The following is a 23,965-nucleotide window of genomic DNA, read 5'->3' as shown; positions in this document are numbered from 1 at the left end:
ATGGTTTTACGTTTCAATTATCCATATCTGAATAGTAAATATATGTCATATATTTTAACTTTTATATATAATAGATTTCCTATGGGTCCCATCTGTCAGTCTTACTGTAGTTATCACTGTTGCAGTACTGTAGCGGACTCCATCAAGATTATATATATATAATAGATTTGGGGAGCTCTTCGGGTGATCTTATGGTTTAGAAATAAAGTTCAAAATATTCAACCTCATAAAACATATGTGCTTGGAGGCCATATAAATAAAATTTACTTGGGAGGCCAAATTTTATATAAAAAAATTACTATTTTTTCATATAGGTAGAAGATCACTACTTTCGGATGGTCTAAATTGCTTAAATCAAGTGATTTTGGATCTGTATAAAAAAAAATAGTAAAAAATATTCTACAAAATTTCCAATTTGGCCTCCAAGTAAATTTTCATGGAGACTATTGATAAACGGTTCAGATCAACCATTGAAATTTTAGATATAGATCCATAGTACAAAGCAATCACTCTTCCAATTAATAGCAAAAACTAAATCTTTAACTTCACATGTGTAATCCAATTAAATGAAGAGGCACATGAAGGAAAAGATAAAATTCAAAAGATAAATATACCTTGAAAGCAATAGTACCAGCAAGTGCATCAAGGTCCTCCAAGAGTTTCCCAATTCTGACCTCATTCCAGCTAACAACAAATAGAGCACACATTGTTCCAAATAAAATTGTCATTTTAATTATCCTTTATTTTGAATCAATCCGACTAGTTATGGCGCGTTGTCATCTGCAATCTAAAACCACTTAATATATTGCTGCAAATCACACAATATACAAACCATTTTTTTTTTTTTAATACACAAATCAAATTCTCATGATCTATTATTTATGACATAAATCAACTTCCATGCCCAAAACTCTTTTACATCAACAATTAAATTACATGCGCAAATTAATTAGCACAAAAAAAATATTATATAACAATTTTCCAAAATATCAATAATAGGTAAACCGTAAACCCCATGTCTATTCAATTTCACCACCCTCTTTGCACAGCCCCTCAATAAGAGTGCAATAGATCATTGCATCAGGATCTACCCCTTTGGAAATCATTTCAAAAAACAACTCCTTTGCTTTTGTAATTTCACCTTTCTTGCACAGTCCATCTATAAGAGTGCCGTAGGTCACAACATCAGGCTCATGCCCTTTAGAAATCATGACATCTAGAAAATTCAATGCCCGCTTAGTTTCACCTTTCTTGCAAAGGCCGTCTATAAGAGTGTTGTAGGTCACGCCATTAGGTTCACAACCTTTAGAAATCATGACATCTAGAATATTCAATGCCCGTTCAGTTTCACCATTCTTGCACAGCCCCGTTATAAGAGTGCTATAGGTGATGACATCCGGGTCACACCCTTTGGAAATCATGACATCTACAAAATCCATTGCCTTCTCAATTTCACCTTTCTTGCAAAGCCCATCAATAAGAGTGCTATAGGTGATGGCATCCGGGTTATACCCTTTGGAAATCATGACATCTAGAAAATTCAAAGCCCGCTCAATTTCACCTTTCTTGCAAAGCCCATCTATAAGAGTGCTGTAGGTCACGACATTAGGCTCAAGCCCTTTGGAAATCATGACATCTACAATATCCATTGCCTTCTGAATTTCACCTTTCTTGCACAGCCCATTTATAAGAATGCTATAGGTGATGACATCAGGGTCATACCCTTTGGAAATCATGACATCTACAATATCCATTGCCTTGTCAATTTCACCATCCTTGGACAGCCCATTTATAAGAATGCTATACGAGACTACATCAGGTATACATCCTAGCTTAGCCATTTTATAGAGCACTATAGTAGCAGCCTCACCGGTTCTTTTCTCCCAACACAGGCCTTTGAGTATGGGGCTGAAGATCATGGCATTATTAACACTGTGACCCTCTTTGAGAAACCGTCCCAGAAAACCAAACATTAGGTTGACCTGATTCATTCTAGCACAACAGTCCATTAAGATCGCATAGGTATATTCATTAGGACCAATTCCTTCAGCTTGGGTTAAGCGGGTGAAGAGGGAAAAAACGGTGGGGTAAGAGTTGTTGGAGGTTTTGGCATAGTCCTTGAGGTATTGATTGATTTGATAGAGGTTCTTGGCAGCCAACAGCTGGTCAAACTGGTGAACCACCTCTTTGTCAGAAATGGCATTTGCTTTCCGGCGAGGCCTTTTCTCCTTCCAATGCAGTTGACGCCATGAATTCGGTTTGTCGGCTTGAGATTCAGATTGGGAGAATGAATGGCAAACAAGGCAAAGGCCTCGGCGGAAAGCAAATGGGGATGGGAGGTGGGATTGGGAAGGTGAAGGTGAAAGTGATAATAAGGGGGCTGGAGATATGGTTGATGACATCATCTGATATGATTGTTATTTAGTCTGATTTGGTTTGGTTACAGATTTACAATCTCTTAATTGATCTCTGCCTCTTCCTAAAAACCTTATATAACAAGATTGAGTTTCTCTCCCAGGTTCAACTACTGCGTTGAATAATTGAAGAATAACAGCACATGATTAAGACAGATTGTGAGCAATAAGGCAATTTGGTCGGTTATCAAAAGAAAATTCAATCATTTTGTTTTGCTCTACAAATAATAATAATAATAGATCAATTGTTTTTTCAATCATTTAGTTTTGCTCATTAATAGGAAATTCAATAATTTAAATCAGAATGTGGCCAGGTCCAATGTTGAAGGAGAACCCTTTCAATGAAATCAGAACATTACAATAGAAGGGAAGAAAAATATATCAAGGACCTTATTACACCTTACACTAAGCTGTGGCTTGGCCATATTAAATCTCAAATTTTAAGAACATTTGCAAGATTTATCGCTTTTCTCCCCTATTTCAAAATTAAGCTTGGAAAGATAACTAACCTTGGGATAATGACAGGGAGAGGGAAGACAGAGAGAGAAGTCAGTCCTCTTCAAAGAAAACAAAAGAGGGAACGAGAGAAAAATGTATTATTATAAAGAAACTTGGAGAGAGAACGATAGAAAGAGGGTTTCTCTCGAGAGACCTCAATCGCAAGAGAGGGATAAGGTTTTTTGCTAGCGACAAAGAGAAAGGGAAGACACTGAGAATTCGTATCCTTTAGTCAAAAAAGAATCTTTTGAGTTTTGAGTTAATGAATATAAACCGTCCGATTCGCTTTTAGATCTGTGCAAACTAAATCCACACTAATATTAAAGGACCCCTGAATTATAAGATGTGATCGGATTGGCTCCATTTAAAATCAGACGGCTGAAATGGGTTAACTCTAAAAATGCTGTTTTGAGTTACTGCAGACGATGCGGACTCGGAAACTGAGGGGCGCTTTAGAAAATTTACATAGCATAATTGGTAAGAAACAAATCAACAATTATGAATTTTTCTTATGAAATGGTCCTTTTGTTTATTACATCAGGATTATTATTGCAGTTTCATGCGAAACATCAAAACAATGCAACTGCAAGTATGCATTACCCATATTCTACATTCTGAGGATGGTTCAAATGCACTGTAATTTTGTCCTTCAATATGTTCTATATCTTTTATTTTCGTTTTTAAAGTTCGAACAGTTGATCTAAACGTTCAACATAATCGTCATAATAAAATATTTTTGGAGACCAAATTTTATATTTTTAATAATTTTTTTACTATTTTTTTACATAGGAAGAATATCACTTAATCGGATGGTCCAGAATCTCCTTAAAACAGTGATTTTGTTTCTATCTAAAAAGTAGTAAATAAATTCTAAAAAATGTAAATATGTTTCTTTGAAACTAGATGGAATACTATATAATTTTATATATTAGAAATACTGCTATAAATAACCCAGATCAACATTTTTCATGCCGAATTTTTTGTGGCTAAAAGAAAAATTAATAAATTTCTTTATGAGTTATTGGAGAAAAATATATGCTTCGAAAATATAGAAAATATTGTCATTCTTCTAGTACATTTAATTTCTAAAATGTTATATCTATTTTAAGAATTTTTTTGAATGACACACATTAAATAACTTAAAATTTTCATTTTTTTTCAGAAATAGATACAACTTTTTAGAAATTAAATGTACTAGAATTTTTTTTGTGGTTTGGGTAAATTTTGAAAAAAAACAAAAATCTGGATAGTTTTTGAAATTTAATATTTTTTTGGATATTAAGATTCATGTAGAGTGAATAAGAGATCATATATGAACCAAACGTGATTTAAAAAATGTAGAAGTGGGTAAAGTAGGAGATCTAACGCGCAATTATTTTAAAATTAATTGCACGATAATATTATTTGATTTAGAAAGCAAAGGAGAATGACAAATTTATGAAGAGGGGAGAATTTTGTGTGTGTGCTATCATGCAAATGTTATTCAATTATCTTTCAATACATCCGAACTTGTTATATATCAGAGAAAAGTTGAAATGTTTTATCAAATAAGTTTAATTTTATTTTAAAATTGGATTTTTGATAAAATTTATACGTGGAGTAATTATTTTATTGATTTTGAACATATTTTTTAATTCTAAAATAAGAAATCAGAGAAAATTAATAAATATTATATTAATGATGTCAAACTGTAGCACAATGGGCTATCAAAAATCAAACATAAGTATCAATCTAAAAAATAATTTTGTATTTATTTAAAAAATAGTAAGTGGTTTCTAAAATATATAAAATTCGGTAAATAAGTATATTTTAATGTGGAGATCGTGTTGAACGGTTTAGATTATCTTTTCCGGCTTCAAAAACGGTAACAAAGATTTGAGTTTTGATATAGTAAAAAAACAATAGAGCATTTGACAATAAAACATTAAAATGAAACAAAAAGGAGAAAAATTAGAAATTGAAGAGAACAAGGTTTTTCCTGTAATTTTTTCTCATTTTTTTCTCAGAACTAATAAGCTAATACACTTCTAGCGAGATTGAAGAGAACATTTCCCAAAGCTAATTAGAAATAAAATATCATTTTTCATATCGGATTGTCATTCCCCTTTTTCATAGTGGAGTTGTTCTCCATTTGGCTTGAGGTACATTGTCATTTCTCACAAATTGATTTCTTCTGTAATTTGTAAAATGTGTATTTCAAATCTTTTTTTCGACAAAAAAAAAGAGAATCACCGTCTATTTCAAAGGGTTTAATTTAGGCTTAATATGAGCTCCATTAAATATATTTTCTATCTGTTGTCACATAATTTGATATGTATTATACAGATTCTCGCTTTCCCGTACACTCATCATAGCATATTGCTTAGTGTGATTATTGCTTAGTGATGGAATTAACTCAAAAGTACATGTATATACAGTTCTATAGTTTCTCTATATAGTTTCCCTACCTATGTATCTACATTTAAACTCCTACCTCCAAGTAGTTACATTTAATCAACAACACACTATCTGGAAAAGATTTTTGCGGTTGATTTTTTTGGAAAGTTGATTTGTAATTAGTCCAAATATAAGTTAATTATTTTATGTTATTTAATTTAATCTTAATTTATTGTGCGTGTATTGTTGTGGGATTTTGTCACATTTTTTTTTCTTTTATTTAAGCACTACATCAGAGGTCCGCAATGTTGCTCCACGTAACAATTCAAAAATTAACCATTTGTAAAATGTGAAAAGGAGATTCAAACTCGGCCCAAAAAACAAAGAGGCCCAATATGGAAAAATAAGATTAGGAATTCATACTGACCTAAATTTATCAAACTCATTTTTGACACCTATTTGGTCGATTTTTTTAGGCATTAAAACAAAAATAAGTAAAATGGATAGAATCAATCGCTTAAAATTTTCAAAAATAGCAAAATCAGAATGATGTGTGTATCAGCCATCCGGTCGTGACGATACGCACTGTTTAGACTCCGACAGTGACAAATTTTTACATCACAGCTAGAATCTAGACCGTACATTTCGTCATGACTAGATAAGGAGATAGCCAATACACTACAGAGCATCTAAGTACTTAATATTTAACTTCTATATTATTTTCAACGCTCATATTCAAACATTTAAAGCTCTGTTCATATTCATTTACAATGCTACTCGCAAGCTTTTAAAACTCTATCTACAAGCATTTAAATTCTAAATATGGATAATTTTTAATTCCCAACTATTTTTGTCTTCAAGTCAAAAAAAGAAAGATTCATTTCACCTACTCTTATTTTTTTTTTCTCTGATCATTCTCATCCATTTATCTGATGATCTGTGCTGAATTTTGCAAATCTAAAAATACAAACGTCTTATACTCAAGTTTTTTTTTTCAAATGAAATCCATGAAGAAATATTTTTAAGTCGTCATTTTTTAAAGTAAAGCCCATGAACACTTTCAATTTTTAAGCATTTAAACCTATGATTTTTATCATTTAATCTACTACGTTGAAATATTAATTTAAACCTCAAATATAAGTTTATTTTTTATATTTTTTTACAGCTGACACTTTTGACACTTTTAACTATAATAGGAAACTAGTTAAACCGGTATTCAGCAATCGAAACTAAAAATTATCAATAGTTATTTTTTATCTAAAATTAAAAAAAAATCGGTTGAACTAATTTGGCGACTTAATGGAGTATGATTGCTTGGGGTACCATAACATTTCTCTTAAAAAAAAATGTAGAAGTGGGTAAAGTAGGAGATCTAACTTACAATTATTTTAACATTAATTGCATGATAATATTATTTGATTTAGAGATCAAAGGAGAATGACAAACTCATGAAGAGGGAAAATTTTTGCATGTGTGCTATCATGCAAATGTTATTCAATTATCTTTCAATACGTCCGAACTTGATATATATAAGTGAAAAAGTTGAAATGTTTTATCAAATAAGTTTAATTTTATTTTCAAATTGGATTTTTGATAAAAAAAAATTATACATAGAGTAATTATTTTATTAATTTGGAACATATTTTTTAATTCTAAAATGAGAAATCAGAGAAAATTAATAAATATTATATTAATGAAGTCAAACTACAGCGCAATTATTTTCTTTTTTTGATGGGCTATCAAAAGGCAGAAATATGTATAATAGTCTATTAATACACATTACTTATTAGGAAAAAATAAAATAAAAATAACAATATTGAAACATATTGTTGTTAATTATAATGATAATTGTTTTTCTCTATCAACTTATGCATAATAAACTATTTTTTTAAATCAAATAAAATCAAATCTCTTGTTTCTTGAATGAGTAGATAGAGATGATAAAATTATTATACTGGAATGCAAAAATAAAATAGAAATAACAATATATATAAAAAGAACAAAGATCAGGACAAAGGGTGCTCACAACTCAGACAAATTTTAAAAATTAGGAAGATACACATAAAGCATTTAATTATTACAAAGATGTCAAAACAGTTTTTTTTTTATTTGATGCAAATTTAGTAGTCATATATAAATGATAAAAATATCATTTTGTCTATTTGTTGTCTAATTTAAATAAACTGGAACAAAATATTTATATATTAGTTTATTAGTATTGTGATGGATTTTTTATATTTTAATATTTTGGTATATATTGAATATATTAAAAAATCATAATATATCTTACTTTATAAGCATTTTGTACCGTTACATTTCTTAATTTTGAATATCACATCTCAAATTGATAATATTAAAATAATATGAATTGTCAAACAGATGTATACTTGTTGTCAAATATGAAAAAAAAAACCATCTCAAATTTGATCTTTTTGAAGCCTGAAAAAACATTTTGTTTCGAAGCTTCTTTTGATACAGCCTTCATCCAAATAGATATATCGATGGATGAAATATTTTGACTTCATTAATATTTCTTATTCCACTTTGACATCTATTCATGGTGAGGAGCAGCAATAAAAAGAGCAAATGGAAAATTTTGAATGCATTTGAGACTAAAATTCATTTTCCTTACAGTTACAGTTGCTGGTGGGGCCTACAAAAAGACACAAATGCCCCTGTCAGAAACTGTGACAGAGATTCAGAGTTCTAGAAATGTACTTCAGGAGTTAAAAACCTATCAAAAAAGTAACAGAGGAGACCAATGAATTTAATGGCCTGAAAATTAAGGTGGATATATGTGAATCACACACTGTTACAGTTTTATTTGTCTATCTGTATAAATCTCAATTATAATTTTTTTTACTATTTTAATTTAATGGGCCCCATAGAAATTGGAAAGTACATCACATTGAAAATTAATTACTGTGTCTATGATAATTACAAGCAAGGTTCTAAATAGCGTTTATCGCGTTATAGCGGAGAGCTTCCAAAAAAAGCTTTAGCGAAAGCTATCCCAAATAGTGTTTTTTTATTTTTATAAAAATTATATTATATATTTGTACTAAATATCAACATTATTTAGTCTCATAGAACAATAAATAATATCAAATTGATTAAAAAATTATAATATTCATATTGAACCAATACAAAGTCCAAATTGCGACTCAAAATATCTATAGTAATACTAATATCATAAACTATCGATCTTTTTCTATTTAAAATATCTTCAACATCATAACATAATTTATCTTTTTTCTATTTAAATTTCAAAATAACCTAGAAATTGAAAAGAAAAAAAAATCATACTTCTAGTAAAATAAACAGATGATCCTTGAAGAAATTCTTGTTAGTCCCTAAAATTTCCATAATTTAACAATTATTTATTTGATTTATCATCAGTTAAAAAAAACCAAGAGCAAAATGAAAAAATTATTATAGCGGACCTGAATTTGATATAATGTAATATTCATCAAAATTAAACAATATCTTCACCATTTATTTATTTTAAAGCTCATATAAATTGAAAAAGAAAAAAAAAACAGCAAATGTTGCATAGCGGGCGCTATTTGTGCTATACGCTATGCGCTATAGCGGACCGCTATTACTGCTATAGCATCCATAGCTCAAATAGCGCGTTATTATGCATAGCTTAGCGTTTAGGATCCAAAAACGCTATAGCGCGCTATTTAGAACACTGATTACAAGTACCAACTTTGCCACTTGGAATTAATTATGCATGGAGAATATTTATGCTACAAAAAGTTATCATGTACAGCGTTTGAGAAGTTTAAAACCCAAAACAACAACAAATTTGAATTCTTCTTGGTTGGTGTAGGGGTGAAAACGGTATGGATAATATCTGATCCGTATTTGATCTGTATTCGAAAACTTAGATATGGATATCCGATATCTGAATATCCGTGTGGATAAGGATACTGATATGGTTTTACGTTTCAATTATCCGTATCCGTATCTGAATATTAAATATATATATCATATATTTTAATATATATTATGAAAAATTTATGTTATTCACCATTATAATTAGATAAATATTACGAACTTTAATATTTTTTTATATTATTTTCATAAATATCCAATCTAACCCAGACTCGTATAATATTTTTTTATATTATTTTTATATTATTTTATATTATTTTTTTATACTCTATGTACATCTACAGGAAGAACCAAGTGAGATGAAAAATAAAATGAGGCGCCAGTTGATTGTAAAACTTATTTTGGTCTTCATTAATTATTGTTTTTTAATATATCACCTTTTGGTTCAGATCAAACATTGAATGCAGTGGAATTAATTACTTCTACAAAAACCCAACCAAGGGGAACCAACACAACTACCTCTCTTCTTACCACAATAAATAGCCTACCAAAATTAGATATCACCTCTAGCTAACCTCACTTTATTTTTATTTACCCCTTTAGGTTTCAGTACTTGTGTATACAATACAACTATTGGCATAGTTAGCACTTAGCACCTTGGCTACCATAAATCATGTTACATCAGGAACAACCGACCAAAAGTCGGCAAGTCTGCATTGATAAATGTAAATAAACATAAATATAGAAATTGTCAAAGAAATCCAATTTTTTTATGGAATTAATAAATAAATAAAGAGCTGAGTTAAAATGCATAATTAGTTTTGTACTCCAATTATAATCTGATATCTCTATCTCTGTTTTTAAAGTTTAAATAGTTGATCTGAACCACTCAACATGATATTCATATTAAAATGTGCTTCCAGACCAAATTTTATAATTTTTGTAATTTTTTTACCTATTTGTTAGATAGATGCAAAATTGTTGTTTTTGAATGGTCCAGAAATAGTGCTTTTAAAAAGTTTTCAAAATAAAATATAGAATTTATTTTCTACGTGCATTTTAATATGTAGATCATGTTGAGTGATTCAGATCAATTGTTTGAGCTTTAAAAATATAAATAAAATGTGAGGTATGATTGGAACACAAAATCAACTGTGCATAGAAAGACTGCAAAAAAAGAATAAAAAAAAAACACTTTTTTCATCATCAACGCACTATGGCTTGTTCAGCTTTTACTGTTTTCATGGGAAAAAAAAATTCACTCAGAGTGAATTTTTTTTTTCTCACGGAAACAATATTTCAGCCATTCAAATTGGATCCGAACCCAAACCCATTCCTGTTTCTGACTAGCAGCCGAACGGTCCCTCAACGTCGTCATTTTCATCTCTGCAAAATTACCTTCTTATATATATCAATTGTGATTCTAACATAGTCAATAATAATTCTGACACGGCCAGTATCTATATTTTTAAGCTAAATTCAAACCCCGAATTTTTTTTTTATTAATTTACGGTCCTTTATGTCATACATTTAATTTATTTTTTAATACCATAAGAAATAATGGGCAAAAACTCACCGGGGACATAATTTAGAGAAGGTTTGGGGCCCCACATGACATGAGACTATGAGAAGCATCTACTCTGACTGAAACCTTAATGAATGATGATGAGCAGGCGTGACAGATGTTTCACCGTTAGAGAGTAACCAGTGAATTAATCTTACTTTACTCAGAGACAGTATATGGACTCGTTTCCAATGGCCTGTAAGTCAATATAATTTTGTGAAATGAGTTTGTGAGGTTGTAGCTAGCACAGTGACAAATGAATTATTCGGATTCGGTGAGGTGAGGTAAAAAATTCATGATTCGGAAATAATTCGGACATAATTCGGAAATGATTCGGAATTGTCCGGATCAGATATCTCAATCCTGCAAGAGAGCCAAAAAAAAAAATGTTCCGGGAGATTCGGGAAAAATTTACGAATAATTCGTAAAATTTAGGAAAGGTTTGTAAAATTTGCGAATTATTCGGATTTAATTCAGTTAAAGTTCGGTCAATCGAATAATTTGGCATTTGGTTCGGCATCACTAAAAAAACGAATTATTCGAGTAATTACAAATTTTTTATGAATTTTTTTTGCTCTCTTGCAGGACTGAGATCTCTAGTCTAGATAATTCCGAATCATTTCCGAATTATATCCGAATTATTCCCAAATTACAAATCTTTGACTTCACCAATCCGAACTCGAATAATTCATTTGTCACTATTGCTGCTATGTGCTCGGCAACTCGCTACAAGAAATATTGAGGATATGTTTGCCATAGAAGAACTGGAATAGTGAAATTATAGAATTTTTGGGCTTATGTACTTATTGCCTTTTTTGCGGTTCACCCAAAAGTAACTAGTGACCAGTGAGTTGTCATTATTCATGACAGATTTGACAGATTTATCTTCTTTTCAATGTACAATTTTTTTGAAGATGATTTATATCAATAATATAATAAAGAGTTAGGCTAATATGACATTGGTGTTATTTCAAACTAAATAACACCACATCGTAAATCGTTAGATCTGCTTTAATATTCGTACAATCTGCTTTTACTGTTCAAACACTTTATTTTGTACGAATATTAAAGCAGATCTAACGGTTTACGATGTGGTGTTATTTAGTTTGAAATAACACCAATGTCATATTAGCCTAACTCTATAATAAAAAGGAGGGATCTGATTACTCTCTTTTTTTAGTGACGTCGGATTACACTATATGTTTACAAAGTTCAAAGAGTCGATTCAAACCATTCAATTTGTTGGATATGTTAAAATGTGCTTGCAGATCAAATTTTACATTTTTCTGAATTTTTTTTACTATTTATTAAAATTGGTACAAAAATTCAACTGTCTGAATATAGCGATTTTGTTAAATACTTAATAAATAGTAAAAAAATTTCAAAAAATATAAAATTTGATCTACAAGCACATTTTAACATATCCAACAATTTGAATGGTTTGGATCGACTGTTTGAACTTTGTAAATTCTGAAAATGAAAAGTGTAATTCGGTGTCACCAAAAAAATGATATAATCGGATCCCTCCTCTAATAAAAATAATAAGGTAATTTTACTCGTACATCTTATATAATAAATTTATTTGATACTTTTCTAATATTATTTAGACTTAAAAATTAAAATAATAATTGTATTCTTTATTACTAAATATGATATTTATTAAATTTGAACCGTTTTAAAAAGTTACTTAGTCAAATACTTGAGTAGAACTAGGGTGTTCTTAAGTTCATCAAGCTTCTTTGTGAACTCAATTTTAAAATTATCAAATTGACTTCAAACGATGAATCAAAATTGTTAAAATTCTTCTACCTTATGAATGATGCAATTAAATTAAATTTGTATAGAGTCAAGTAGTCAAAAGATGTCCAAAAAATGAATGCATTAAAATTAATTTATAAACTTTTTAATTTTTGACCACTTGACTTTATACTAAATTAATTCGAAATTTTAAAATTTTCACATGCAGATGCATCACTAATAACGTAGAATGATGTCAACGGTTTGGATTATTTATTTGAAGCGAATTCAATATATTTTAGAGTTGAGTTCACAAAAAGACTTGATCATCTTATAAATTTTGGATGAATAGATAAATAATGTCATTTTAAATCGAAATTGACATCCATCTTGTTTAAATGATGAATGGTACTTTCATAACTTCAATTGTATAATTTGAACAATTTCAATCACAATAGATGTCAAAAATATTAAACTAACGTAGATAAAATAAATATACACTAAAATAATTTTCATACTCATCATAATCATAAATCAAGAATTCAGTGATATATATTTTTTTTCCTTTTGAATACTTAGATGGAAGAATTTTTTAAGAAACCATAAATAAAAAAATAAATTTTACCAAATCAACTTGATTGCTTTGAATTTACAAAAACCATATGAACCGAAATGTCATTTCGGTCCCAGCCGTTTTCACATATTTCGAGAAAAAAAATACATTGAAAAATTGTGAAAATACATGGGACCGATTGTCATTTCGGTCCAAAAAAAAAAATTGAGACCGAAATGGCATTTCAGTTCTTATGGTTTTTGTAAAAAAAAAAAGTAATTATATTGGTTTCATTAAAAACTTTTTATTAATTATGGTTTATAAAAAAAAATTCTAGATGGAAGGTCTAATAGACGTGTTAAAAAAATCATAACAAATCTCCGAGTCAATACAAAAAGGAGAAAAAAAAATGGTTAAGAATAAAATAACAAAAAGTATTACTGATACTGGTATTTACAAATTTGAATCTCAACTACAAAAATAGCCCATCATAAATTCTAGTTCAATATAATATTAACAACAGAATTTTAGCTGGAATGGTACTATTTATACTGTCAGCTAGGCTGTCTCATTAATTACCAGTTACTACAAATTCTTAATTTTTAATTTTTTTAAGTGAGACATTGTCTGTTATATTTGACCTGGTTGACTGGTTCTAAAATTTTAAGTTTTAACCATAAAATAAAAGTTAATTGGTGGGCTCCAAAATGGAATGCATGTTTGATATCTAATGTTTTTTTAATCATGTCATATCATGTCATAATTATTTTTATTTTTATCTCTATTATTTATAATAGAATGTTTTTTTAATGTGTAAGATGTAATGATATAATTGAAGGGATAAAAAATAACTTTTTTAATTTGCCAAAAGAAAAAAAAATCATTGGATTTGTTTTTAAAATTTACCAAAAGTAAAAAAAAAAAACCATTCGATTTTATTTCAATAGATTATAAATATTTTTTTTTCTAGGACAAATCGGATAAACAATTCTAATACATCAAATACTGTACAGACTACAAAATACCTAAAATTATATGCAATTCTGCACTTTTGCATTTTTCAATTTGGTTTGCTATATTATGTGTTTTAGCAACGGTAACTTTATCCTATTTAGTTTGCAACAACAAAAAAAATATCCTATTTCGCACAAATTAATATTTTTCCATATATGTGTTTATGGCAGAGAACACATTTTTGTCTAACTTTTTTTTTTTTTTGTATTTCACATTTTTGTCTAATTGAAATGAATCACATCCCATATTCCCGAAATTTTTATTTGTAGCACAAGAAACAAAACGAAACAAAACAAAAGATCCTAGCTTTGGGGATTTTCATATTTACTCGGGCCGCACAACCGATTTGCGGCCCATTTATAAGGGGCGCAAATTGGCTTAGAGGTTCCCCCAAAATATAAAAAATGCGCTGTAATATTAAATATATTTAACTTTTGTGGACCTCTAAGCCAGTCTACATCCTCCCCTAAATGGGCCGCAGATTGGTTGTGCGACCCTGATAAATACAAAAATTCCTCAAATCTAAAGTCTGTTGGTTTATTTTTTTTATTATGGTATTTAAAAAAAAATTGGGCCCATATTCACTACCCGTTCCTTCCTTTAATGATATATTTTTAGAAAATTGTTAAGAAAACAAGAAATTCGGTGAAAAAACAAATGCACATGCATCAAAGCAAATGCTTTCAATTAATGCCTCCTAAGAAGCCAACCAGCTACCTCATATACACCATGTTTTGTGTGCATCCTTTTGTTGTTGAGTGCCATGATTAATTTATTATTATGTATAAATGAGTTTGATGAAATTAATTTAGAAACCTTGAGAACATCATATAATTGCTGTCACTTTAGATATGCTAGCTACCTTATAGACACCAAAAAAATCTCATTATCATGATATAATTTATATGTATGTTGCTGTCACTTTCTAACATAGATTATAGTATTTTCCTTTTCTTTTCTAATTTGATTGTTGTGATTGGCCTATATTAAATATATGTTGCCACTGTAGGATAGGCAACCTCTTGTTCTAAATTGTGTAATATCTTTCATGGCAGGGGTTGTTCTACAAAAATGTAGAAATGGTACAGTCAAAACTACAAACTTGAGAAGTCATTATGACTGAGATCGACAATGCTATAGATAAGATGCGAAAATTTTGGAGTGCAATAACAAAAACGGGACCAAAGATTTGTTTTCCTTTTGGATTTGAACCCGACTAACTATTTAAATCCAATTCATTATGACTGAGATCAACAATAGCTAAAGGATTTGAACCCGACTAACTATTTAAATCCAATTCGTTATTTTTTTGTCCATCTCTGACAAAAATTATGAATCCGCCACTGAGGACATCCTATATTCACTACCCTTTCCTTCCTTTTATGATACATTTATAGAAAATTGTTAAGAAAACAAGAAATTCGGTGAAAAAACAAATGCACATGCATCAAAGCAAATGCTTTCAATTAATGGCTCCTAAGAAGCCAACCAGCTACCTCATATACACCATGTTTTGTGTGCATCCTTTTGTTGAGTGCCATGATTAATTTATTATTATGTATAAATGAGTTTGATGAAATTTAGAAACCTTGAGAACATCATTAAAGCCATAATTGCTAAGATATGCTAGATATCTTATAGACACCAAAAAATGTCATTATCATGATATAATTTATATGTATGTTGCTGTCACTTTCTAACATAGATTTGTAAAGTGCATAAAATAACACTAATTGATTCAAGGGACTAAACTATAAAATATATATATATATATATATATATATATAGGGCTTATATGGGGCACCTAAATTTGCCAACATTAATTTTCCACCAATGTATACTGCATAATAACATGACATAAAATGAAAATCTAATTACATAAATCAAATTCCTATATCTGACATATCAATGTTTTAATAACAATTATATGAACTTGATTGTTGTACAACTTATACTTTACAAAGTTAAATGTCTGAATTTAAAATTTTAAAAATTGATTCTGTTTTGTCAAAGTAAGATTGAATAATACACAAAATGACTGCACATCCTTGACCATATATATGTATGATAATAGAAATATATATGTGTCATTATTGTATATATATAATTTGTGTGTAAAATTGGGTGGTTATGATTACATAAAAACCCACCTTCTATTAGTTGATCAGAAAATTCATATCTAAGTAATAATAATAATAACAGATGAAAAACTAAAGTGCAAGTTGGAGGCGCATAATTATTTTTCATCCCCAATATATATATATATATAGAGAGAGAGAAAATGGAGAGAAATGTAATTGTAACACTTTGCTTAATTTAAATATAATTGTATGGCAGCTACTGCCATCATTTCAAAAAAAAAAGAGACTAATGTGCATTCGTATCCATATGGCTCGATATGCATACGGTTCAAATTTGAAATTTCAAAATCCAAAACGTCGATCCGAACAGTTCATCTTGTTCTCCATATTAATATGTGCTTGGAGACCAAATTTTACATTTTTTTGAATTTTTTTACTATTTATTAAGCCACTTTGAAAATTGTTTATCCAACGGTGGCTGCTGATTTTACTGTTTTATTAAACCAATATTGGATCAACAATTTTCAAAGTGGCTTAATAAATAGTAAAAAAATTCAGAAAAGTGTAAAATTTGGTCTCCAAGCACATATTAATATGGAGAACAAGATGAACTGTTCGGATCGACGTTTTGGATTTTGAAATTTCAAATTTGAACCGTATGCATATCGAGCCATATGGATACGAATGCACATTAGTCTCTCTCTATATATATATATATATATTAGAAAAAACAAAGAAATATATATATTAGAAAATACACATGTTAACTAACCTTTCCCTTTCACTAATAAAATACCCAAGATCCATCTTGGAACCAATTAATTAAGTACTCACCAACCCCTTTAAATGCAAGACGCCTTGACACACTAAATATATATATATATATATATAGCACCTCACAATGCCACTCACTCAAAACCATCAATCTCAAAGTCTCTTTTTCATCACTAAATTCAAATTATGGCTTGTCACCTTCTCTTTCTCATTGTTTTTCTTGGCATATTAGCTCCTATGAGCAATGCAGCTAAAGCATTATTTGTATTTGGTGATTCTCTAGTGGATAGTGGAAACAACAACTATCTTGCCACCACGGCTCGCGCCGATGCATCCCCGTATGGTATCGACACCCCAGATCACCGCGCCACTGGCCGTTTCTCCAATGGCAAAAATACTCCAGATATTCTCAGTTAGTATATATATATTCACATATCATATCATATCATATCAACCATATATACATATTATCTATTTAATTTTCTGGTATGATAATTATCCCTTAGTAGAATTAATTATTTGCACTAACATGGATAAAAAAAATAATTCAATAACACTCTTCTCAGGCGAGCAACTCGGTGCGACTGAGCCACCGCTGCCATATCTAAGCCCTCACTTAGACGGAGAAAAGTTGCTGATTGGTGCAAACTTTGCTTCTGCCGGGATCGGAATACTAAACGACACCGGGATCCAATTTGTTAGTGAACATTTTTTTTTCTTATGACAATTCTCCTGAGTACTTGAATTTACTGGTACATAATACACTCTATGAGATTCCGGGTTCCTCAAACAAATACACAATGTTCTTCGATTTTTTGCATTAATTTCTTTTTTTTTTGGTTTTGTAGGTAAATATAATAAGGATAGAGAAGCAGTTGCGCTACTTCGATCAGTACCAAAAGAGGCTGAGCAACCTGATCGGCCCTCAGGAGGCGAAACGGCTCGTGAACAACGGGATTGTTTTAATCACGCTTGGCGGCAATGATTTCGTGAACAACTATTACTTGATACCGTACTCAGCTCGCTCCCGGCAATTTTCTCTGCGCGATTACATCCCCTACGTCATCTCGGAGTACAAGAAAATTCTCGCAGTACGTGCATTCTCAAATCTTTATTTCATTTCAATAATAACAATAATGATAGTAATAACAATGTATATTTATATTTTTTTATTAAAGAGTTCCGATACACCCAGTATTATTTATATGCTAGTCTCAAAAATTGAATCTGTTATGATATTCTGTCTCTCTCCCTATAATAAAGAAAAGAACACATTGTGTTCTCTACATCTCAAAAGAACATAAATACCAAGAAAATTAAATGGCCATCAATGGCTGTGAATCCTATATTAGACATGGTATCAGTCGCTATCAATACTATAATATTAGACTTCATCCCTGTACTATATTTTGAGTCTTGATTTGGGGGACTTAATTCTAAATTTTACAATAATACCAGCTTGTAAGTTGTAACCAATCAAATAAAACACAGCACAACGGCAGAGAAATCCTTTTTTTTATTTTTTTATTTTTTTTACTTGGTAGCACATTAATTATGTACAATCTTCCCAACTGCATGCACCACCTTTTATTAAATGCATCAATACAATGTGCCCATGCAAACTGTTTCATTGAAATCAATTTATATAAAAATAATGCAGTGACAAATCACATAATTTATAATTGTACAAGGTTACACATGCAACAGATTAATTATCCCCTAACAATATGTCACAATATCATATCAGATTGCTCACAATTTTCCTTTTCTTTAAAATAAAATGAAATGCAGAATCTGTATGGGTTGGGAGCACGGAGAGTGCTGGTGACAGGTGTGGGGCCGCTCGGGTGCGTCCCGGCTGAGCTGGCGGAGAGAAGCTTAACAGGAGCGTGCGACCCCGAGCTGATGAGAATCCCTGAAATGTGGAACCCACAGCTCACCCAAATTCTTGGCGAGCTCAACCGCCAATTCGGATCCGATGTATTCATTGCTGTTAATGCAGATAGAATGCATATGGACATTGTTCTCAACCCGGGAAATTACGGTTTGTGTTCTTATAGATAGTTCTTTTTTTTTCTTTCGAAAAACACACTTAATTATTTTTATAATTCCCTTGTTATAATATGTGTAACTAGGGTTTGTGACGTCGAAAATCGCATGTTGCGGTCAAGGCCGGTTCAACGGGATGGGTCTGTGTACAGTTTTATCAAACCTGTGCCCGAATCGGAACACATATGTTTTCTGGGACGCATACCACCCGACCGAGAGAGCAAACCGAATCATTGTCGGTCAGTTCATGACCGGATCCACCGAGTACATGTACCCGATGAACCTCAGCACCATCCTCGCTTTGGATGCTCAGAATGGGTTCTAAATATTTAGGTTTAATTTTGTATTTCAAATTTGAGATTATAATTGTGTTCTAAAATTGAAGGGTAGAATTTTGTGTTTGCTGTGCTTGTTTGTTGTGTATTTAGTGAATGTATGTGGTAAGCTAGCTAGCTACTTAATTATTGTCATTATTTGAATAGAAGTTTTAATTGTTTGAAACAGCTTTTCATTTGCTTAATTGAAAAATAATTTTTTTAAGACTTTAATATTTCGGTTCAAAAATAATAAAAAAAAAAATTTAAAACCGAAATGACAATTCAGTTCTTATAATTTTTTTTTTTTAAAAAATGTTAATTTTTTTTTTTCAATTATGGTATATAAAAAAAATTCCAGATATTGCACTGATCTGAATTCTTCCAGAATCGTGTCTCGACGAAAAATCAATTAATGAATTCTGTGGTTTTGTGCGGCTTGTTTGCACTTTGCAGTGTGCTGTGTACCGGATTTTACCTTCCTTTACACACCTAAAAGGCCTAAAAGCCCACTGATTACGTACGGGCCTCGAAATCAAGCCCACAGACTTAGATACTTTCTAGGTGCATCTGCATGCACTCAGTTCACATGCTCCCATACGGGGGACCTTATACTAGGTGAAACATTGTGTAATATACGCTCTGCTCCTGGTGCATCCAAAATATTCCTCACTTCCAGTTCTCATCCACTGGATCGGATATGCGCATTATAAATAGATTCAGAAAGCTATTAACTAACTAATCAGTGCTCTAACAAACTTTGTTAAAAAATCGAGCCGTGTCCCACAATACGACTCTTTATTGACTTTGGTCGACAGTGGAAATAGAGCAGTGTCCGTGTCCCACAATACGACACATCCGTGTCGCGTCCCACAGTCCCACTACCCCACACACCTTCTCTCCAGTTACTATCTTCCACGTGTCCATTCTCTTTGTCCCACAATGCTTCTCCCTCATCTCACTCGCCTCTTCGCCGCTTCTCTACCTTCCCTTTCCAACCCCTATCGCCTCCTTCGCACCTCTCTCATGTCAAACAGCACAAGGGCACGCGCGAAGGCGACGCTGAGAGGCGTAGTGTTCGACATGGACGGTACACTCACCGTACCGGTGATCGATTTTCATGCGATGTATAGGGAAGTGCTCGGACCGGAGAGGTACGCTGCGGCGAAACAGGCTGAAGGCGGGAGTATCGACATCTTACGCCAGATAGACACGTGGAGCCCAGAAGAACAGACGCGCGCGTATGGGGTTATTGCGCGATTTGAGCAGGACGGGCTCGATCGTCTTCAGATCATGCCTGGTTAGTCAAATTTGGTTCTTTTTCTTGATTTCTTGGACCTGATTCCATTGTTTTGGAGAATGGATAGCTTAATGGTATGGCAATTGGTTTAAAGGGATGCTACATAAATGGCTATACAGCATCTGCTAGGAAAAATCATGACTAACTTAACTAGAATCAGTCCCTCCACATAATTTGTATATTTCTAAATCGAGTTTACTAAACCAATGCTTAAGCAAACTGTTGATATTTACTGAATATAAGTGAGCTTGATTGAGACTTTGCAAGACAACACGGCTTAATGTTCTGGTTCTGAATTTAGGGGCTTTGGAGCTTTGTGGTTTTCTTTATTCCAGGGAAATAAGGTAAATTTTTTTACCTTTGTGCCTCTTTTCCTATTTTTCGTGATGAGTTCTCTAGATAATTATACTTTTTCTGTTCCAATTTGCAGAAGGGGATTGATTACTCGCAATGTCAATGCGGCAGTTGATGTATTTCACCAGAAATTTGGGGTATTGCTTTGCTCTCTGTCCTTCATCTGTTCATACAGCAAAACAAACAAGACACTAAAAATCTGTTGTTTGGGTCCTTCGCTTGTCAGTGTCAGTGTTGGTGTGTACAGTTTATTGCTTGTATCAATTACCAGTACCCTTATATGTGCAATTACTTTTTCATCCACAAAACTCTGTAGTGAGTGATTACCAATTTTACCCAATATAGTCTCAGTTTTGCCCAATATATCCTAAGAACTCAGTACTGATACACAATGCAACTGAATAACAAACAAACTTAATAGCAATCTCTCAGTTTTGTTTTTGTTTTCAGACCTTTGTATATTTATCTTCCAAGAAATTTTACTAGTACCAATTAAATGCCTTTTGTTTGTGGTTCTTTTTGGGTTACAAATTGGGTACTTTCTTCTTTCTTTTTTTGATGAGATTCTTGGATTCTTCAAATAAATAAATTCAGTGATGATTTACTGCAGTTGACGTTCGTTCCTGCCCTTAGCAGAGAATTCAAGCCATATAAGCCCGATCCAGCCCCTCTATTGCACATTTGCGCCACTTGGAATATTCCCCCAAATGAGGTCATGATGATTGGTGACAGCCTCAAAGATGATGTAAGCATTCATCTCCTTTCCTGGTACCTGTACCAGCCTGTTCGTGTCAGAATCGTACTAAAGACAGTTATGCTGCTTAGAAATATGTTCAAGCCATTAAAATTGATTAAACAATCCTAAAAATGATTTTTCTCCAAAGAATGATTATGAAGAGCTCTCTAGTAACTCAATCACATAGCTACATAGAGTAATTTTTTACATTGAATATGAAAACCCCAAAATCCATTATTCAGAACAATTGTTATCTCTATAATTTGATATTTTTGGTTCTGGAATTCAATCTGTGCACCACCATTAGGAAAAGATGGTACATTACTAGGATGGGCAATTCTGTCAAATTCAATAGGGTATCCTTTTCCTGTCACACTTTGAACTCATTTTTGGGCATCTTATTCAAGCAACTTAGAATTTTGTTGACTTAAGTCTATTTGTCAGGGTGTTTGTGTTCATTTGAAAAAAAAAAACAAAGAATCATGTGCTATATGTCTATCGTTTATTATTTAATACAGTTTTCTTTATTTCCTATAGTAAAATTTTGTTCTTTTGAACTTGAATTAGGTGGTGTGTGGGAAACGAGCAGGGGCTTTTACATGCTTGCTGGATGAAACAGGTAGGTACGGGCCACATGAATCCTTGAAGGATGATCTACGACCTGATTTTAAAGTCTCATCTCTTGTTGAGGTTTTCACCATTCTGGAATCTCATTTTGATCTTGTGCCAGAACAGGCTCAAGCAGTTTAAATACATTTTTTTTAGTTCAAATTTAGTTTAGAATGAATCGGCTCCATTCTCAAATGATTTGGAGTTGCCTATAAATTTTATTTTGGGCTAACAATAAGGAATCCGTATCCTCTCCGGTATTGCAGAGGATCACCCTCACTTTACGGTTTGAGATTAAATTTCAACCGGTTTGGTATTCGGGCCGCAATAGGGGGCAGTATTTTTGGGCTTTGAGATTCGTGTCAAGTTAAAAAGAACAGTTCAGATTTAGTAATTGTAAAAGATTCCCTTATCAGGTATTGGAGAGGATGTGAATTCAACAATAAGCAATGACCCGATTAATTTTCCTTTCTCTTGTTTTCTCAAAAATTGTGGACTGCTATGATTTTTTATTGTTTGAAATGATTCCTAAGATAGCTGGGATTAATTGTATGATAATCTAGCAACAGGGTTTAAGCTGTAAATATGCATTTGTTTTGTTTTTCGCTCCAAAATATTAAAAAACCTCTCATTTGCTCTTCCAAAACAAATACTTCGGTGCTGTTTGTTTCTATGTAACTGCAGCCCTCCTGCAGCTGCAATTGCAAATAGAATTTGTGCGCAAATACGAGTAGACACCAAGTTTCTTTTTGAATTCAAGCCTAAAATCTATTGAATTTGTTTCAAATGACGAATCCGAACCGTTGAAACCCGCATACCTTATGAATAATGTATCTACATATGAAAATTTTAAACATTCGAATTAATTTAGTATAAAGTCAAGCGGTCAAAATTAGAAGATTAATAAATTAATTTTAATGCATTCATTTTTTGAATCTTTTTTTACCATTTGGTTTGTTGTAAAATTAATTTCAATTTTTTTTTTTATATGTAGACGTATCACTCGTAAGGTATGTGAGTTTCAACTTTCAACAGTTCAAATTTGTTATTTAAAATTGATTCGATAGATTTTAGTGTTAAAGTTCACCAAGTCTAATCTGCAAATACAGTAGGTGGTCCACAGCCTATTTTGACGCAGGACAAGGTGCAGCATATGAATCTGCAATTATGCAAACAATAATTAAAGAAGAGATTGGAAAACAATAATTAAAAAAGAGATTTTAGTAACTCTATTTTTGTGTCTTTATTTTAAAATTTTAATAGCTTAAAATTTCGGACTTAAGTGTTAAAATAAAATAGTTAGATATAATTTATATGAGGAGGGTTCAAATGCCTCTATGTTTTTATGCCTCCATCTCTCTCCATCATTTTCAAAGTGCAAACAGTCGATCCGAACCGCTCAATCTAACCTCCATACTAAAATATGTTTGGAGACCAAATTTTATATTTTTAGGAAATTTTTTACTAATTTTTTAGATAGGTACAAAAATACTGTTTTTAGATGGTTCAGATTTACTGATTTTGTACCTATCTAAAAAAATAGTAAAAAAATTCCTAAAAATATAAAATTTGATCTCCAAACATATTTTAGTATGGAGGTTAGATTGAGCGGTTCGGATCGACTGTTTGAACTTTGAAAATGATGGAGAGAGATGGAGGCATGATGGAGGCACAAAAACATGGAGGCATTTGAACTCTCCTCAATTTGAGGAGAGTTCAAATGCCTCCATGTTTTCAAATGCCTCCATGTTT

The 23,965-nt window shown here is 31.4% G+C and overlaps 3 protein-coding genes across 3 annotated transcripts; 2 read left to right on the top strand and 1 right to left on the bottom strand.

Annotated features, from left to right (window-relative positions):
• Positions 1–901: 901 nt before the first annotated feature.
• LOC144547686 (uncharacterized) lies at positions 902–3,082 on the bottom strand. Its single transcript, XM_078296371.1, has 2 exons — positions 2,924–3,082; positions 902–2,527 (listed from the first exon to the last, which is right to left on the bottom strand). Exon 2 carries the CDS (start codon positions 2,403–2,405, stop codon positions 1,020–1,022), a length of 1,386 nt encoding a protein of 461 aa, XP_078152497.1. The 5' UTR covers positions 2,406–2,527; positions 2,924–3,082; the 3' UTR covers positions 902–1,019.
• Positions 3,083–16,987: 13,905 nt separating this feature from the next.
• On the top strand, positions 16,988–19,416 carry LOC144547954 (GDSL esterase/lipase At5g33370-like). Its single transcript, XM_078296642.1, has 5 exons — positions 16,988–17,263; positions 17,418–17,548; positions 17,700–17,942; positions 18,643–18,895; positions 18,987–19,416. Exons 1-5 carry the CDS (start codon positions 17,038–17,040, stop codon positions 19,223–19,225), a joined length of 1,092 nt encoding a protein of 363 aa, XP_078152768.1. The 5' UTR covers positions 16,988–17,037; the 3' UTR covers positions 19,226–19,416.
• A 544-nt stretch (positions 19,417–19,960) lies between these two features.
• Positions 19,961–22,496, top strand: LOC144548179 (Haloacid dehalogenase-like hydrolase (HAD) superfamily protein). The gene is made up of 5 exons (XM_078296884.1): positions 19,961–20,514; positions 20,816–20,858; positions 20,945–21,005; positions 21,479–21,613; positions 22,172–22,496. The coding sequence occupies exons 1-5, from the start codon at positions 20,157–20,159 to the stop codon at positions 22,352–22,354; spliced, it is 780 nt and encodes a 259-aa protein (XP_078153010.1). The 5' UTR covers positions 19,961–20,156; the 3' UTR covers positions 22,355–22,496.
• Positions 22,497–23,965: the final 1,469 nt, after the last annotated feature.

Source organism: Carex rostrata, chromosome 32, assembly GCF_964058835.1.
Source record: "Carex rostrata chromosome 32, lpCarRost1.2, whole genome shotgun sequence".
In the NCBI taxonomy this organism is placed as follows: Eukaryota; Viridiplantae; Streptophyta; class Magnoliopsida; order Poales; family Cyperaceae; genus Carex; species Carex rostrata.
Note: the sequence above shows the minus strand (reverse complement) of the source record. Positions and strands in the feature narration are given on the sequence as shown.

Coding starts and splice junctions, on each gene's coding strand:
- LOC144547686 (XM_078296371.1), bottom strand. CDS start 2,405: ATGATGTCATCAACCATATCTCCAGCCCCCTTATTATCACTTTCACCT.
- LOC144547954 (XM_078296642.1), top strand. CDS start 17,038: ATGGCTTGTCACCTTCTCTTTCTCATTGTTTTTCTTGGCATATTAGCT. Junction 17,264..17,417: donor AAATACTCCAGATATTCTCA/GTTAGTATATAT, acceptor CACTCTTCTCAG/GCGAGCAACTCGGTGCGACT. Junction 18,896..18,986: donor TCTCAACCCGGGAAATTACG/GTTTGTGTTCTT, acceptor ATGTGTAACTAG/GGTTTGTGACGTCGAAAATC.
- LOC144548179 (XM_078296884.1), top strand. CDS start 20,157: ATGCTTCTCCCTCATCTCACTCGCCTCTTCGCCGCTTCTCTACCTTCC. Junction 20,515..20,815: donor TCGTCTTCAGATCATGCCTG/GTTAGTCAAATT, acceptor TTCTGAATTTAG/GGGCTTTGGAGCTTTGTGGT. Junction 21,006..21,478: donor TATTTCACCAGAAATTTGGG/GTATTGCTTTGC, acceptor GATTTACTGCAG/TTGACGTTCGTTCCTGCCCT.